This window comes from Exophiala aquamarina (genome assembly GCF_000709125.1).
Source record: "Exophiala aquamarina CBS 119918 chromosome Unknown aczIA-supercont1.10, whole genome shotgun sequence".
NCBI lineage: Eukaryota > Fungi > Ascomycota > Eurotiomycetes > Chaetothyriales > Herpotrichiellaceae > Exophiala > Exophiala aquamarina.
Genome location: NW_013550578.1, coordinates 797,551 through 815,222, shown reverse-complemented (window position 1 = coordinate 815,222; position 17,672 = coordinate 797,551). Strand labels below are relative to the sequence as shown.

The following is a 17,672-nucleotide window of genomic DNA, read 5'->3' as shown; positions in this document are numbered from 1 at the left end:
TGATGTTGAATCAACTTCGTGAGCTATTTTGGACTTTTATGACGGATAAGACCTTAACGTTTACTTCTAAAACATGCATCAGCCACTATGCACCGATAACATTCCTATTGTTCAGTTGCAGGGTGATAATAAACTAGAAGAGAGACATAGAGAGGAAAGAGACAGAGATCTCAATCGTTTTCAAGTGACTCGCCTGAGTCGCCATTCTCAGATACCCAACAAATACCTATCTTCTCGCCCTTTTCTAGATGGAACAACAATAAGAATGACGCCGTCATAAGTTGCTCATTGAGAGCCACGTCTCCTTAACATTCGCCGACCCTCCTATTACAAGCATGCATAGCATCCAGAGGTTGGACAAGTAGTCACATATCATGACCGACTTTCTGCAAGGCATCTTTTATTCGCCGCTGTTGGAACCTCTATTGGTCGAGCAGCAGCAGGCCACTAATTCACCGCATTCACAAGCACTCGATGAGACAGTGTCCAAAATAGGGATCTTCCTTCATTAGCCTAGCTAGTCAAGAGCTGAGCCTGCGCGTTGCCCGAGAAGGTGTTACCGGCTGACTTTTTGTGATATTTTGCTAGAGGCAGATCAAATCATTGAGGATAATTCTGATCACATGCTCAAAATCGTGGTCATTAACTCCCGCAACTTCGGGGCACGCCATAAAGCCACTGGAATAATAGGGAGAACCTCAATCGATTGCATGTATCATGGATTGACGAGGGCAAGCGGACGCTGTTAGTGTATGTTATCATGCTGGATTGCGTTTACATCCTCACCAAATGCGAGACGCGGTCTGTCTCGCGTATCATTCTTCGGTCTGTCTCTCCCCGGAAGACCAGGGGGCATGTGTGCAACAGCTCGTCGTTCAATGCGTTTGGGCTCGCGCGAATTCAGTCTTGTTGGGACATGATTCTTCGATCTATGATACTGTGTCTATTCCATATCTCCCCCAAGTCTATATCTGCTCTACAGGAGCAGCCAGCCAACCAGTCTACTTGAAAGCGAGTAATAAACAGCCCCAGATTATCCGGCACCTGATCATAATTTAACAAACGCTCTCGTAAAGCCACACCATGCGCAACTAAAGCGATCAAAAGGTGGGCAGAGAATATAAGTTATTCGCCGTTGATCCATCCGACACAGTCCTGATCCAATGCTGCTCGACCACCACCTCGGCCGTCACACCGTCCACACCCTGCACAAAGAACGTATTGCGACCGTTTTCAATCCAATCCACAACGGTGATGCGCGGAATGGCCGCTAGCCCATTCGGTGCACTGGGATCCGAGACTCCAAGTGAGTCGATATAGGTATGCCGCAGCTGCCGGCTATAGCCCTCGCGAACAGCACGAATCTGGACACGTGCAAACGGCGGCACCACGCCGTTGGCAACGTTGATCATGGCGTACCCATCACTTAAGTTAATCTCACGCACCCAGATATAATAGTTGTCGCCAGCATCAACGCCCACCGCCTCTCGCACGCACACGTCCCCGGTCCACCAGAATTTCTGGTCTGGGTTGCCCGTCACGTCAGGCACAAGCACGTACGGCTGACCACCGGTCTGGGAACGCTGGTGGATGAGGACACCAGACCCTTGGAGCCCCGCATCGAAGCCGTCCTGCGTCGCAAATTCGATTGACATGTCCCGGAAGAAAATGGCCTTATAGCCACCATCCGAGTCCGGCACTGGCTGCTGGCGCTTCAACAGCCGCACGTTAAGGTTATAGGGTCTCTCAAGGTCAGAGTTTGCAATCCGGAAAGCGCGGCCTCCACGTAGCCATCCAAATTGAGCTTTCCACATCATGCAGTGCTGTGGCCCGTGGCCAGCGAAGGGGTCAGTCGCACTCGTGGGCGTGGACCAGCAATTGCCTGCGCTCATGAGGTCGGTCTGGTCCCAGTATTCTCCGGGAGCAGACCAGTCGGCGGTTTGGCGTGTGGTGAGGTCGAACGAGTGTGTGGGCTCGCCCAGAATATGGGTCATCTCGTGGCAGATGAGTGCTGTGCGGAGAATAGTCGGCTCGAAGATGGCGCCGTTGCCTTGCGTCCACGCGGTGCCCACCCCGTCGGAGAAGATGACGATGAACCCAACGTACTTGGATTGGTCGATCCCAGACTTGTCCTTGGCATATTGTATCATGCCCGATCTAGTCCTGTAGGTTGCTATGAAGTCGCTCTTTGTTATAGGTAGAGTGATCCAGTCGTTGAGCGTTGTGCCGGCTAGCGAGCACGCACCATACGATGTCTCCGACCAAAATTGGCGGATCGTGGTCAATCCTGCCTGTGCTTGGGCCAGCGAGAATGGCTTGGGATTTGAAGAGTCTTTGAAGTTGCATAGCAGGAATGCAAATGCTTTGTCGCCGAGGATTGTGGGCATGTTATTTCCTAGGTCTTTTGTCTGCCGGTAGACTCCTCCAGCAGGATGTTGGTACACTGGAAAATTTATAATGTGAAGTAACCGCCCTCAGATGTTGTTGTGTTATACTGCTATAATTATAGATGTTGAAAGCTGCCACGCTGCCTAGGGGCAAGGCTGCCTTGTAGGGAGGTACACAGGCGTGGCATTTTGTTGGTGTTCTCTTGTGGCTTACTCAGCCCCCAAGTAGCCGAACCAGCCAGCACCATCATTCCAGATCGCAATGAGATAACCAAAGACAATGCCAATAAATGTTGCGGGCACTGCCCCCATAGTCACATTTTTCAAAGGATGAATACGAGACAGGCTGCAGTGCAACCATGGGATTTCTCCAAATTTTGGACTTGGGGATTTGGCTAAACCATAAAGTCGAGGAATGTGGTTGTAAACAGAAGTGCATTGGCAAATTCAACACTTAGTCAAACTGGTCTCGCATAATTGCGTGCTTGTACTTCATACTTAGAAGTCCACTCGTTTGTGAAGGTTGTTCGTGTCGACTTGGACATCGCGTTCTCTGCCATGCAATAGCGACATGAGCGAGGCAAGTATCTAGTGGACATTTCACTCACGGACGACAGTGATCGAATAGCTACCGAAATGGTCATAGGGAGCTGTCCTTGCTCATACCTTCGAATTTGCGCAGAGCACCCTTCAGAAAGATTATCCAATGGCTGGTTGTAGAAAATTGATTACAAAAGCGAATCTCATATGAACCTCAACTGCTTTTCCTAAGCCTGATACACAGCGAGACTTGTGTGCTCTCGCATTTTTTCATGGTAACAAGTCTTGTCGCGAGATCTGTGGATTCCACGCCACCTAAACCTGAGCACCACACTTGGGGCAGAAGGGAGTCTGGACGCTACTTCCACAACGGCCACAATATTTACCTCCCGTGGCAGGCTGGTGGTGTGAGAGTTCCCGAATATCTGCCTCCGGCTTTGTCGGCCGAGATCGCCCGTAGGCTGGACCTGGAGTTTGGATATTGACAGGCGGCGGTGGAGCAAACTGGTCTTGATAATTGAGGCGTGATGCGGAACTGCACTGGGTGGGAGTGCGACGTCGAACCAGATAAATGATGAGAAGAATGATAGCAATGGTTGATGTGATGCCTCCTAGGGAGAGCATTGCGATCCCTCCACTCCACAGGCCGTAGCTACAGTAGTAGTAGTAGCCATCGGTGGCACAGGATGAACCATAGAGGCCGCCTCCAACAGCGTAGAGCACGACGGAGGCAATGGCAAATCCAATGGGCCACCACTTGCTGAATGGCCTTGAAGCTGGCAGGATCGATTCTCCCATGTTGGGTTGAGAATGGTTTGCTTGATACGACATTGTAGCGTGGGGTAGGTGATGGTGTTGCGCGGAGTGAATGGGCCGTCCGGGAGTTGCACGTCCAACTGGTTGAGTAGAAATGCAAAGAGACAAGAAGAGAGTGCAAGACTTTGCATGGAGGAGAGGAAGGCGTCAATTTAAGTACTTTGCCCAAGGTTGAGGAAGAGTTGCCCTTCCGAAATCTTGGAATTAGCCATGAACCCCTCTCAGTCCTTCAAATCTTGATCCTGCAGGCTGAAAGCCACAGCTGAAAGCCTGTAGGTGTCGAACTCGTATATGTACGCAGACACGAATTTTGGGAGTTGCTCATTGTCGACAAGTCAGGCTGACAGTCCGATGTTCTCTCGAGGTAGGTGCTCAAGCCTGTGATGTAAGTCTGCCTTGAATGCCATGTTGTGTCCATGAAGACTCCCTCAGGCTGGAGCCTCAATTCCAACACGCTGGAATTCGAGTTCACGGTCGTAGAACCAGACCTAGGAGCCTTTAAACTCTCGACATGTACTGATCGAGAAGGGACCGGGGGGAGGGGAACGGGCCACTCACCTTGGGCTGCAAGTATCATCCTAGTCCGTCAGGAGGAAAGGAGAAGAGTCCCTTCAAAAAGAAGCACCACAGAAATGCATGAGGCTGATGATGATCATAGACTCAGGCAAGCCGAAAACACGAGTCAGGAGAGCATAACACCGTTGCAGGATTCATTGTGATCTGTGTCAGCCGTTGCTGGCGTTTGATTTGAATGGCCACCTGGATTGGTGATGGGGGTGAAGCTTGGCATTGACGGCAGAATAAGGGTCTTGGTACCTACCAGACAATCAGACAGGCTCCTCTAAAACTTTGCCCCCCCAGCACGTCAGAAGTATCGAAGGCATGAAAGCACGAGGTAGAAGGATTGCAATTGATCGAAAGTTGGCATGGTCAGATTGATCGCAATCTAAAACAGAGTGCGAGGCCCGCCATAAGGCCAGTCGTTGATCGAAATGGTCAAGTCCACCAAAACACTTAACATTTACTCTGGACTGATGACTGAGGGCTTGATATCGCGGTATTACAGTAGCCGTTCCAGACGCCCCAGCCTTACTGTTTACAGATTAGTTCCGCAATTTAGCCAAGGCCAAGATCCGGAATAAACTCTATCCCGTCAACGCTAATCCCAGGACAGGGGTTGCCGATATCAGATGCTCGGGATAAGCCTCTTGTCAGTATGGGCCATTTAGTCATCCTCCTGCAAAGCGGATTTTGCAATATCATATCTGGAGATGAAGCTGCCCTTTTGCGGAGATAGTGCAGCTATGGAGGCCAACTATATGGAAATGTCTAAACAGGATATTAGTATCTCCGACACGTTAGGAGGTGTCGCAATGGTATAAATACGAACGATTCCGTCGACATCCTCTAATCTAAATTGTAAAGTCACATCACTCTGAGAGGGGAATCCGGAGAGTCACTAAGACAAAGGAACAACAGTATTCATTATTAGGTCTACGATGTCGTCAACAAAGCCAAAGGTGCTCATGGTGCTCACTTCGAACGAACACGGGTGGTATCTGGTAAGTACCGAGTCCTTGAAGACTGCCGAGCAGAAAAAGCTGTCAAGGATTGCTTTCCTTTGCGTAACCTGCTAACATCGTCAAACAGCCCGAGCTTGTCTATCCATATGAGATTCTTGCTCCATATACTGAGATCACAGTCGCTTCTCACCTGGGAGGAGAAAGCCCTCTGGACCAATCTTCAGTCGCAGCCTTCAAGGACGATGAAATGTGTGCTCGATTCGTAAGAGAGAAGGAGGGTATCTGGAAGAACACTCCCAAGCTGGAGGATCTTGTTCCAAGAGCTAAGGAATTCGATGTTCTTTTCTACGTGGGCGGATATGGACGTAAGCCTCAAGATTTCAGGGTTGGACGAGATTAGCTGCTGACACTCACCCCAGCGACGTTCGATGTTATTGATTCGGAAGCCACAATAGCTTTTGTTGACGAGTTTTATCGCTCAAAGAAAATCATTTGTGGTATTTGTCATGGTGCTGCTGTTTTCGCTCACCGAACCATCCCGGGCACAACCAAGAGCATTTTAGAAGGACACCGAGTGACAGGAATCAGTGACAGGGAGGTTGGTATCTTGGCCTCCAGCATTGAAGAGCCATTCAGCGTGGAAGGCGAATTGGTCAAAGCTGGAGCCAAATTTGAAAAGGCGGTTGAACCCTTCGGAGGACATGTTGTGGTCAGTTCAGATTCCGAAGGTCGAGTGTTCGTGACGGGTCAAAATCCTGCAAGTGGTATCGGAATTGGCAAGGCAATCTATCAGGAGTTGTTTAAGAAACCATATCAGGGTTGATTGGTGGTTGAAGAGGCCTCGGCTAGTGTTATGGGATGACAACTTCGCAACCATTGATACCTGCTGCATGTAGGCCCAGACAATGTAAAGGACTGACAGCCTCGAACATTTGCGGAGACCGGTGCTTTGCGTACCAAGTAGTAAGCCCATCTTTTCCTAGTCACTATCCTGATCTGCATCAGGTGCAGGTTGTGCTTGCGGTTCATCAACGAATTGACAGTGTATCGGTCTCTGACTCTGGCTCGTTTTCCGGGCCGAAATGAGCACCAGCTTCGCCATCAGATTCGACTTCGTCCTCGGACTCTCTCTTGCCGTCGGAGTCAACCTCCACCTCGTGACCATATGCAGCGTCAGGTGGTGAATTGTACCCAGATGCATATTGGGAGTATTTTGCAATTTGACGATTACAACGTTCCCAGTCAGCCTCTGACTCCTTATACTCCTTCCATTCCTCAGCAGCTGCATCGCCCTTGCCAGATCTGATCACTTCGAGAGCAAAGTAGAGTGTGACTTGAACTTTGCAATGAGGACATCTCTCTGCGAGATACCCTTTATCGAACCAAAGCGAGAGGCAATAGGTATGTGTCCAATTTTTGCAGCTTGAGCATGCTTCGGATCGTTCAAATGGAAGATCGATACCTCGCTGACCATCATCTTTCTGAGGATTAGGGTCATGGACCAGGCATTCGTGGCATATGAGACACTCTATTTCGATCACTAACATTTCCGTCAATATTTTCAATTCATACGAGTGTTAGTTCTTGGAGTTGCGAACCTTGATTGCACTCCTCCATCACGCTCCACAATTTTGAACCTGCGGATTTGCAATGGTGCAATGATGGGATGGTGGAATTGGCTGTGAGGAGAAATTGCTGGTTGAACGTGCTGTCCGATAACATTGCCACAGAAAGAGTTGAAAAAGGAAACTCGTTGAGGCTGGTCTTGAGGGCAATGTGAAATGAAGGATTGTAAAAGGCGCGTGCATCTCTTGGTCCAGAAAGCCAAAAATCCGGTCTTATTTGGGCTGCCTCAGGTGAAGTAGACTATGTTGAATCGATACTGGAGTTCTACTTCACGGGTTTGGCGAGGTTGCCTTCTGGTGAGTGGCACCCGTGGCACCCGTGCGTGCCACTTGCAAGTGATGGTGCTCAAACGTGATTGCATTTTATCCATTCCCATGAACTGAAGCTTGCCATGAACTGAAGCTTGCCATGAACTGAAGCTTACCACGAACAGCGAGCGGAGCTCGAATGAGACTACATCAAGGCGCCTATGTGATGCAGCTATGGGAACATATTTTTGAAGACTTCGCCTTTCCATGACTTGATCACGTTTTCGGTGCACGATGATAATACCTTTTTCCACGATCCTCTGGTTCGGAATAATGGCAGCCCACGAGTACAGAAACACAGCCACAGGAATTTCCGCCGGTTGGAAACCCAGGGCATGATGAGGAAGACGAAAACAGTGCTCCAAAACAGTGCTCGAAACGGCGAAGAAATGCTGACTGAGGTCGAGACTTGATTGAGCTCGAAAACGCCGAAACTTTGCGCCGCTTTAGTGGAAAAGGCACGTGTCGTCATGTGATCTGCAAATGCCCGACAACACCAGTAAATAGTGGACGGAACAACAACTGCGGTGTTGGAAAAGAGCAACAGGACCAAAGGTTGCAAAGCCCAGGACAGGAACCGTTGCTTCAATCTAGGGCTTACACTTGTCCGTTCGTATCGACGCGTGAGTGGGCCAGCGATCGCCGACAGCTGAACTTGCGACGGGACCTTTGGTGTTCCTTCTAGCAAAATGCTCCCGCCAATCATGCCTAGGAATCGAACGGTGGACCCTTGCAATGGGTCCCCCTCTAAAGTGCAGCCTTTGAGGCTGTGAACCACCAGTCACGAACCACTGTCATTGCAGAGCAGCTATATTACGATGATGAATCACCGGCCTGTCTGAAATGAACGAACGAATGCTGTACGCGAGCGAAGCATGTTGGGTCTAGATCCTGTCCTCCACGAATATCTACCAGTGGGGTCCAAACATGTTTTATCTGATTTTGAGCTCTTTACTCCTTCCTCTGCTGTGCGGTTTCAAGATTTCCTGCAGCCATGGAAGAGCACCGAGACCATCGGAAGAAGACTCTTCCCTTCTATCAACGGATGGCAACCGGAACATACGAGAATGTCAATTTGCAGCTGCCTTCCAATGAAGACTTACGCGAGAATGGTATCTACAACATCTCGACGTTTCAAAATGATATCTCGACCCCGGAGAAGGGACACAGAATATCGTTGATCCGTCCAAAGGCTGATAATTATCACGTTGAGGGCGACGAGCTCCAGATCTCTGCAACCAAAGACCATGTTCAGTCAATTTTAACGCCATCTACTATCATATGCATACCGATAGCACTCCTTGCTGCTACATTACTTGCACTGGTTCTTAGCTTCAGAGTCAGCCCTCAACCAAATCTCTTTGATCCCACACTGTCGGATCCAACAGGTGGAGGATATATCTTGGTGAACTTCTCAGCTAGTAAGCCTCCTATTTCTTTTGATCATGGTCTGTCATTGATGTTCTAACAACATGGCAGCACGGTTGGTCTTTGTGGCGAGCTTCCTATCCACCATTGCACCTTTGCTTGGTTCCTATATCATGGCTCTTACGGCTTTGCCTGTGTCTAGGGACCTTAAAATTGCTTCAAGTAACTCGGAGTTTCTCAGACTACCAACTCCCTTTCAAATGAGCCTGTTGATCGGAATCCTCGTGGCAGCCACTGATCAATTGCGGTCTTATTTTGGATATCTGATGAATCCAAAGCACCGGGCTGGAATCCCTCCAGTTTTACATCGTTCTGCTTGGATGCTGACCTTGAGTATCATTTTGGCGGGCGGGGTTGCCATCAGCGACGCGGTACTACACTATACCACTTCGACGGTCGAGTTTGACCAAGTCTTCGTGCAAGCAGAGCCCGATAAGGAATTTGGTCGAGGAGTCTCGGAGTTTTGCCTAAGTTTCGACCGAGAGAAAATTGGGCTGCCATGCTCTGTCGAGTACGACTTCGTGGATCCGAATAAGAACTTTGAGCAAACTGAGGCTAGCAGATTAATGCACAATACCTCCCAGCTTTCAGCGATTCGATTTGCGAATGTGGAGGAGTCAAAAGGGACAGAAATTGCATATTTAACCGCGTCCGATGAGTCAATCGCAGCCGAAACTGATTTCCAGGCCACTACAATCGGCATTTCCACAACCTGCGAACTAGTACCAGCCTCTAGCTGTGACATGGCCAGTTGGGGGCCGAACGAGGTCTACACTAACTTCAGCTGCTCAGACATGTTTCATGGGACAATTGGCAAGCCTCCCAATGTGAGCGACGTAAGCTCCGTGCGTGTTCCTGACGCATATCGGTCATTCCTAATGTACAAACCGGCGCAAAACCTCATGTACACTTTCTTCAACGACTCATCAATGAAGACGGTGTACAACACCGTAGGATGGAACGACTCAGGACTTTTCGATCTCAGTCTCTTTCCACTCAAGGATTCCCAGCTGGTCAACCCATTTTACCTGGGGTTAGCTGGCCGCATTGAGTACTCCTCCTTTGAGTCTAACAGTGAGATGTTGACCACGAATGACACCAAGAGGGATCAATATGATTCAATCGTCGACTTCATTGTCAACTGCGCAGTAACTTCGTACGATGTCAATTACACCTGGGTGAATCAGACGCTGCACAACATTTCCATGACACCAACAACCAATGGCAGCGTTCTCGAGATCTTCCACGGCTCTCAACTCTATTCTACAGTCAGTGGAGGCAGCTTTGATCTCCAAGATTTTATCGACCAAGCCTCCATGACAGGGACCACAACAGAATCGTTCCTTGGCAAATTCGGCAGCCTGTACTCATCCAAAGTACTGGCAAAGATTGGAGGATACAACAGCCAGCGGACGGCATTGCAACAGCAACATCGAGAACATATGTTGCTATCAAAAGTACCGATCGCCCCCCTTGCTTTGCTGATCGCATGGAGTTTTGCTTACCCTGTTTTGGGCTTGGCGCTTGCCGTCAAGGCTTACCGTGCGGCTCAGTACAATGTCAAGGACATCGCCTCAAAGCTGAGTCTGCTTGGTTTATCACAAGCAGCATTTGGAGATCAGCCAGGCCCCCCTTCGAGAAGTGCGGGCCTGTCGAGAGAAGATGTGACTCAGCTATTGAAGAAGGAGACAAGGAGGATCCTCGTAGACGGTGACGAGCAGCAAGGGTTCGAGTTCAGGGTGGTTGTCTGAGGCTGGGACTTAAGACTTTCCGCCTTTAGTGTTCTCCTTGAGGCTACGACTTTTCATGAAACGAACGATGCTGGGATCCAGCGCCCACCAGAATGCACTGTAGATTCGACCACTATACTTCCCTACAATTACAAGATAGCAGGTCATTGGAGCGGCCCAGATACGCTGATAAAGACGTCCTATCGATCCCAAGCATCTTTCACTCCCAAGGGGCCCTCAAAACGGCGGGAACTCTCCACTAAATTAATTAGTTAGAAGACCACAAACCATATTTGGCAAGCGGTCAGAATGATATCAAAGCACATGCAAGGAACTTCAACAGGCATCTGAGATCATCTTGGGAGCATGTGGCAATCGGCTTTTTTGAGGAGCAACTCACCTCCGAAACAACGATACTGGCCCGACAAAAGTCCCAATTCATCCCACGCCAAACGGGGCCAAAACTGCGGGCTCCAGAAATCAGGCCACCCGCTGGCGAGCCGCAGCCACAACGTGGGACCCTACAGGGCTCTGGATGCCATTGTGGCCCCTGGAGAAGTTCTCCAACAGGACCAGGGGACTTGTTTTCCTCGAGGCTTTTGCATAATCATCATGTATGGGTTGGTTGTTCATTCGCGTGGTACAACTACAAGTACGTCAGCTTCGAAGGCTCGCCCGCTGAGGTTGCGTTTCGTCCACATGGCTTGCCTAACCATCTACCTTCGGCCGGATTTCCTTCTGGAACGTGATGCTGAAGTAGATCGTTCAGGGATCGTCCCATCCAGCTGAGAAAGGAACCCAGTTTCCGGCGATGAAGATCACTGACTTGGGACTGCACTACAAAAACACATCGAGCTTCTTTCCCCGATTGGTCTGTGGCCGTCCGCCCTTGAGGGGGCTCTGTTACCTTACTTTCCATGCTCGTACTCGTTCGTTGTTTGGCTCAATCGTCCCCCCCCCCCCTGGACAACGTGCATTGGAAGTCACTCGAGAGAGCCCAAAAAGACCTAGGGAACCCTTCAGCCCTAAGGCTACGGCGACCCCAGGGACCGGGGTATGTCCCACAATGCAGAACTTTGGACGTATCCAGACCGCTTCGCCCAAGGGGGGGCTGTTTCAGATACATTACCTAAGTTATCTTATAAAACCGGCGAGAGCCTTCACTGGGATCGCGGCCTTTTGGTTGTGTCTGAGCCTCTAGATCGACACAAAAGTCCAGCGTCCTTGCACAGTCATTGGTCCCAGACTTGCCGTCCTCGGAGCACTCTGTTTTATTTAAATCATCATCATTAAAACGCTATTTCAGGATTCATTGAAATCTGGAATCACACCCTGTCTGGCCAGAGAAAAAATCTTCACACGATTATTTCAAGTTTGAAATTCCTCACCGCTTGACTTGCTACACGCAGTATTCCTGTCACAATGGTGTTGATATCAACGATCGCACTCGTGCTCAGCGCCGCTTTATCCGCTCAAGCGACGGGCCAGGCCGCGTTGCAAGAAGGAGTCAAATTAGACCCCAAGGCAACGGCGAGCATCCAATCCATCTTCAAGTCATTCACCAATCCACACATCGCGCCTGAAGCGGTAACAGCATGCTGTGGGGAGGGGTGTGCCATCGGGCTCTGCAACGGTCGACCCGCTGACAGCGTCGACAAGCCCACCGCTAGGGTCGCAGCTTCAGACGTCACGACTACTGCTGTGCTCCGTCTCGACAGAGCCTGTTGTTCGCGCTCATGCCCTGATGGCCACTGCAGATTAGATGACACGGTGCCAACATATACTCCTGGCGGTATGAGAGGTTCGTTTCCAGGTCGCCCCGGTGGTCGCCCAGGTCTGCCTGCTCCGTTCTTCCCTGGTAGACCGGACTCAGACTGCCCTGGTGACTGTGGCCGGGAGTGTGGTATCAGCTGTCCATGTGTATGCGCGCGGAAGATCTTTACTTCTGTCCACATTGACCCGGCGGCGACAAGCACTACTACCACGATCACGGGATCGGTACGTGCAACGGCAGCGGCAGAAGCCAACGATGCGAAAGCAGCCGCCGCCAAGGATGCAGAGGCCGAAGAATCTGTCGCCACTGCTGCTGGCAGCAGCACAGAGCTGGATTTCGAGTTGACAGCGTACTTCCACACGACAGAGCTCGCAGGCCTGAACCAAGACGTGATACCGGTCGTGGTGGAGACCGCGTCCAAAGACCCCGTGACGCTGCTGGCCGACATCGACCTCGCACTGATGGAGAACTACATTTCGAGCTTCTTCATCCAGTCGCTCAACCTCACCTCGGCGTTGACCGCCATCCCAAAGACAACACCGCGTCAGGAAGCCGTAGCCCTTGGCATCGATGGCTACCTCGCCAGCCCACACTCAACAATCAAACTCGACCTCCTCGCCGGGCCCTCGCAAAAGTTGAAGAAATTCCACGATGTGTCTTTCAAGGTCTTCGATCTGCCGTTCGATCAGCTCAAGGGGAAATGGGAGCCGGAGCTGTTTCTTGGTGTGACTTTCCTCCGGCAGGCGAGTGCACTCACGCTAACGAAGGACTTTGCTGGCCAAGCTGCTGTGGGTGGAATTCCCTTGTTGGCCAGGGATGTTGTTGTTTCCGATGCTGGCTGGGATGGCGCTGCGGTGGCGGGGAAGGAGGGGAACCATGCTGTGAAAGATGAGTTGTAATCGGACGAAGGGGGAGGACGAAGAGGAGGAGAACCAGAACCAGAACCAGAACCAGGGGATGGTATGGTAGGGCGACGAGCACCTCTTCTTCAAACCCACGCCGCCGTCCATCCCATCAGGCCCGCGAACGGCGGGATGCATCCTTCTTGTCAGCAGGCTACCAGTCTCGCGGCTAGGTTATTGAGTGGGAGTGGGAATGGAATGGAATATACGTACCTACACCGCGGCATGCACAACGCTTCTTTTCAACAATAAGTTGGGAGAAGATGGCTCATCTCTTCTTGGTTCCTGCTCGTAAGTCCGATGTCCTGGCTCTTTCGAGGAATAACGGTTCCCGACGTGGGGAGATATCTATATCTAGTATGAGCAGCGACAAAACGGTCACTTTGCATATGACATGCAAGGCTCTGTGCTTAGCTCATACTCGCTCATCCATAGTACCGGCGTGCTATAGTGTTGTACTCAGATACAATCGGCCCGTTCGTGAGCCGACGCTGCAGAAACGCGGTCGCGTCGTCCTGGGCAGGTGGAGTGAAGGGCGCACCTTCCTACACAGGTAGTGTAGTTAAGCAGATACGCGTACTGGCTGGGAAGGAAGGAGGCTATATCGTAAAGCAGAGCGCATAGAAGCTAAACAGGAGGGCCGAAAATGGAGCAAGGGATTCTGTAAGTCAATAATAGTATTTGGTCAATGCCCTGGTACTAGCAGATTTTTGATTTCTTCCCGATGCCGCTGCACTGATTTGCGTGGCATTGGCCTGCCCATCTGCTACCAGTATGGACGAATTACAATTTCGCTCCTGCTAGAAGCCGTTGCTCTGGGATTACAAGTTGACAGTATTGTACAAGATGATACCTTGATGTGGCACAGACGCGCAAGTGTTGTGTAACGTGAAGAATCTTCCTTTCTCAGCCCATTTTGTCTCCCTCCCCAAGCGCTAGATTCTGAATATAAGGGTGAAAGGATGATGCTGTGGTCGTAAAGCGGTATATCGTTAGAGAATTTCTCTTTTCATTTCTCGAGCTTGGCTCGCGCTCATTTGGTGTCTGCATTCTTCTAGCTTAGAAATTGTTACTAGCTTCAGTTGTTGTTGATGTACTGTTCTTAGGGAACAATACGACATTTCTGAGACTCGATGATCACAATTGGAGGAAACCAGACATGGACAGCTGCGTTCTGGAAGGCCGACTCGAACGTAAAACGCTGGGGTCAGAGATCCTTTTAGGCATGGCTTTGAGCAGGCGCCGAACTGGAAGAATGGAGGCAGTAGAAAGAGCGCCCTATTGACTAGCCCTGTATGCTCCAATTGCAGATCAAGCCAGCCTAGGGCCTTGGTAAACCCGAAATTCTTCAGTAAACTTTGGTCTAGACTTCCCTGTAGCTTCCGTTGACTGGTCTGCGGCCAGGCTGGAGGAAGCTGGGGGGCTCCGCCTGATATTGCTGCTGGCCGCCATATGCAGCATATTGTTGCTGTGGCTCATATCTCGTGCTCGTGATGCTGGGCGCGTAAGAAGATTGGTGGTATGTTTGTTGACGACTGTAATCGCCGGGGCTGGGACTGGCAGTCCCAGACATGAACTTGTCTGATGTGGACGATGGAGCAACAGAGTTAGAGCGATAGGTCGGTGGAGGGCTTAGGGGTACGGCTTGAAACGAATCATACTGGTTTCGGTTGGGTGCCATGCTTTGGGCTCCGAGGTCCGAATTGTAGGATTGGTTCATGCCCGTGTTATTAGGATAATGGTCGGGGTGGGGTGATACAGGGCCGTTGGGAACACTGTTGTAGCCGCCTCGTAGGCCTTGTCCCTGAGGCTCGAGACGGCCCATCTCAAGGTCGCCGTTCGGGGTAGGACTGGTATCTTCAACCCTTCTCTTCGTAGCAGTGTCCCAACTGGGCATAGGGGGAAGGCTGTCTTCGTGGAGCTTTCTGCTAGGATCGTCAAAGGTAGCGAATTGAGGTGCACCATAAGTGGCTGGGGGCGGACCATAGGCCATTGGAGCGGGAGCAGGTTGATAACCACCGTATGGTGTCGGTGGCATCCTCGTATAATCGTCTTTATGTTTCGAACGTCGATCTCGGCCACCCGAACCACAGCCTGAACAGCCACCACAGCAACATTTACATAATGTCGCACCGCAACAGATGCACTGGAGCACACACCAGAGGAAGGAGAGGAGGATGAGAGAGCCAATTACGATTCCTACGATGGCAGGCCATCTGTTACGTGCTTAGCAAGTAGAAAAAGACAGGTCTGGGCATGTTCGTCAACGTACTTGCAATAAGCCTTGTCCATACATTTGTCCCAGCTGGTAAAGGTATCTGGGGCACTTTGGACCTCGTTTATTATGTCGGACATGACGGGCGAGTTGTTGGATGAATTGTGTTGAGATTTGGGAGAAAATAGACGTGGAAGGCTCTCAAGTAAAGGTGAGATTACCAGAATGGGGCCGATGTAAGCTAGATTATCGGTGTAATCGTGATCTTATTTTTGTCAGGCTGGTCGGGCGCAGGTGGTTGGGTTATGGGGATAGCGATATCGCGCGGGAGAAGTTAAAGGGCCGACCGGCGGACAGTGCACAGCGATTGACGACAAGAAAGAAGGCTGGCGAGGAAGATCAAGATGAGGTCGATGAGAGAAAGCGAGTGGTATAGAGAAAAGAAAGACAGTGAAGGAAGGAAGTCACGAAGAGAACGGACAATGAGCTATTCTAAGCACATACTGTAAGACGACGAAGCGATGGCGGTGATAGTGGTGGGAGTTCGAGGGGATTGTGTAAGTCAAGGAGGCGGAGCAACACTTTTCAACGGTGGTAGTACAGGACTCGTAACCCTTTCCTGGAGGGCAGCACTGGGGCAGGCCGGTCGTCGTTCTGAACAAGTCCTGGGGGGGTTTCTAAGCATGGAACAGCCACCTTAGGGCGTGCCTCTGGCACCTAATCAGGTCGAGGCCATTAAGTACTAGGGGCACTACAGGGTCTTGGAGGGGCGTCGAGGAACCTGGGTGGGAGGCCAAAGAACGAATAAGCTGTGCCCCAGGTAGCCTGAGGGCTCCGCATTGGCAGATCTTCCCCCTTGCCCAGAGAATTCAGGGCATGCTGAAACACGGATCCTTGTCAGAGAACGCCATGTAATTCATTCTTGTTCTTCTCGAATGCCGATGCTCAACACATGACAAAGGCAATATGGAGCATTTTTCATCCCAGAAGCACGAATACGGGAATTCAAAAGAAGGTTTTCTGATGACAACTCCTGTACAAGATGAGGCTCTAATGTGCAATATCATCGCACAAAGGAGGACATGATGACACGAGGCCACTTTGCAATCTATCCCACAATGAAACAGCGGACAACCATCATTCTTGTTATCAATCCTCATTTTAACCCCGTGGTGACCATCCATTCAATGCCAGAAGCCACATAATCTTGCATTGCCTGGGGTAATAGAGATTCATTGTCATATTAATCGTACACAAGTTCCGCCCATTTCCCCATGCAAGGTCGTGCTCCCAAACGCCCATGCCCAACACGAATCCAAGGGTTTGCCACCCGAGCAACTATCTCGCTTTAAAATCGAGCAGAAATTGCAGTCACGTGCACCCCAAGCCTATCCCTTATGGCGTTCTAGACCTTGTTGGGAGGAGGTCCAGGGGGTGGTGTGTAAACGTTATCACCTCCTCGAGTGGTGTGAGCATTTTGAGGTGAAGTCATTTCGACATCGGCCTGTCGATTGCCACCAAAGTAGCCTTGATTTTCTCCCCCTCCATAGTAACCACCATAGTTTTGAGTCTGGTTGTATGTTGGTGGCGGTGGTGCTTGTTGTGTTTGGTAGTTTGGGTTGTATTGCGCCTGCCCATGGCCGAATGGTGTGTTTCCAGCCCAACCTGTCCCATAAAAGGGCTGCCGGCCCGCACGGCGCCTTTTTCGTGCGCTAAAGCAACTGCAGCATTGAGGTTAGCATGAGTCGGGGAATGTAATGTGGTGACTAGGACTTGCCTGCACAAGAAGAAGAGCAGAAATGCGCCAAACACAATGAGACCAAGCGCAAGCCATCTTCCCCAGCTGTTCCATGTGGACCGGCAACGATAGGGTTGTCCGAGGGAATTGTAGCATCTATTCATGGCGAAGGATATTAGTGATTGGGTTTGCTGTGTGTCTAACGGATGATGTAGGAGTTGCTTGATCGCTTGAATGCTATTGCTTGATGGACCTGCGACAACAGAGACCAAGGCGTATAATCGGGGTTGAGGATACTGGAGAATATATAAAAGAGGACTTACACGTCGTAATATTGCCGTGCGACAAGAGTCATGGCGTCGTCAGATGAGAGTTGGGGACTGGGTGCGGAGTATTGGTGATGTCAATACGCAAGAGCGATCAAGAACTTCGAGGCAAGGAAGAAAGAAAGGCGCCAAGGACTGGGTCTGGTGGATCAATAAGTGGACGGGTGTGGCGAGGATACGCAGAGAATGTCAAATGTATGAGGCTGTGAAATGGTGTTCAGAGCGATCTAAGTGTGGGAGTATTTGATGAATGTCTGGGGAGAGATGTAGTTGAAGAGGAATATGATGCATGCGCCTGTTGATGGAATAAAGCGCTCAGAGCCCAGTGCTCAGACGAACAACATCCGTTTCCGAGGGCC

At 50.6% G+C, this 17,672-nt stretch overlaps 7 protein-coding genes across 7 annotated transcripts; 3 read left to right on the top strand and 4 right to left on the bottom strand.

The window, feature by feature from the left end:
- Nucleotides 1–1,100: 1,100 nt before the first annotated feature.
- On the bottom strand, nucleotides 1,101–2,387 carry A1O9_09578 (uncharacterized protein; the record flags this gene model as incomplete). The annotated part of the gene is made up of 1 exon (XM_013401548.1): nucleotides 1,101–2,387. The coding sequence occupies one exon, from the start codon at nucleotides 2,385–2,387 to the stop codon at nucleotides 1,101–1,103; it is 1,287 nt and encodes a 428-aa protein (XP_013257002.1).
- An 855-nt stretch (nucleotides 2,388–3,242) lies between these two features.
- On the bottom strand, nucleotides 3,243–3,758 carry A1O9_09577 (uncharacterized protein; the record flags this gene model as incomplete). Its single annotated transcript, XM_013401547.1, has 1 exon — nucleotides 3,243–3,758. One exon carries the CDS (start codon nucleotides 3,756–3,758, stop codon nucleotides 3,243–3,245), a length of 516 nt encoding a protein of 171 aa, XP_013257001.1.
- A 1,484-nt stretch (nucleotides 3,759–5,242) lies between these two features.
- On the top strand, nucleotides 5,243–6,089 carry A1O9_09576 (uncharacterized protein; the record flags this gene model as incomplete). The annotated part of the gene is made up of 3 exons (XM_013401546.1): nucleotides 5,243–5,305; nucleotides 5,394–5,631; nucleotides 5,686–6,089. 3 exons carry the CDS (start codon nucleotides 5,243–5,245, stop codon nucleotides 6,087–6,089), a joined length of 705 nt encoding a protein of 234 aa, XP_013257000.1.
- A 2,105-nt stretch (nucleotides 6,090–8,194) lies between these two features.
- Nucleotides 8,195–10,379, top strand: A1O9_09575 (uncharacterized protein; the record flags this gene model as incomplete). The annotated part of the gene is made up of 2 exons (XM_013401545.1): nucleotides 8,195–8,621; nucleotides 8,680–10,379. The coding sequence occupies 2 exons, from the start codon at nucleotides 8,195–8,197 to the stop codon at nucleotides 10,377–10,379; spliced, it is 2,127 nt and encodes a 708-aa protein (XP_013256999.1).
- Nucleotides 10,380–11,780: 1,401 nt separating this feature from the next.
- Nucleotides 11,781–13,031, top strand: A1O9_09574 (uncharacterized protein; the record flags this gene model as incomplete). The annotated part of the gene is made up of 1 exon (XM_013401544.1): nucleotides 11,781–13,031. One exon carries the CDS (start codon nucleotides 11,781–11,783, stop codon nucleotides 13,029–13,031), a length of 1,251 nt encoding a protein of 416 aa, XP_013256998.1.
- A 1,366-nt stretch (nucleotides 13,032–14,397) lies between these two features.
- Nucleotides 14,398–15,389, bottom strand: A1O9_09573 (uncharacterized protein; the record flags this gene model as incomplete). The annotated part of the gene is made up of 2 exons (XM_013401543.1): nucleotides 14,398–15,250; nucleotides 15,307–15,389. 2 exons carry the CDS (start codon nucleotides 15,387–15,389, stop codon nucleotides 14,398–14,400), a joined length of 936 nt encoding a protein of 311 aa, XP_013256997.1.
- A 1,265-nt stretch (nucleotides 15,390–16,654) lies between these two features.
- Nucleotides 16,655–17,151, bottom strand: A1O9_09572 (uncharacterized protein; the record flags this gene model as incomplete). The annotated part of the gene is made up of 2 exons (XM_013401542.1): nucleotides 16,655–16,970; nucleotides 17,033–17,151. 2 exons carry the CDS (start codon nucleotides 17,149–17,151, stop codon nucleotides 16,655–16,657), a joined length of 435 nt encoding a protein of 144 aa, XP_013256996.1.
- Nucleotides 17,152–17,672: the final 521 nt, after the last annotated feature.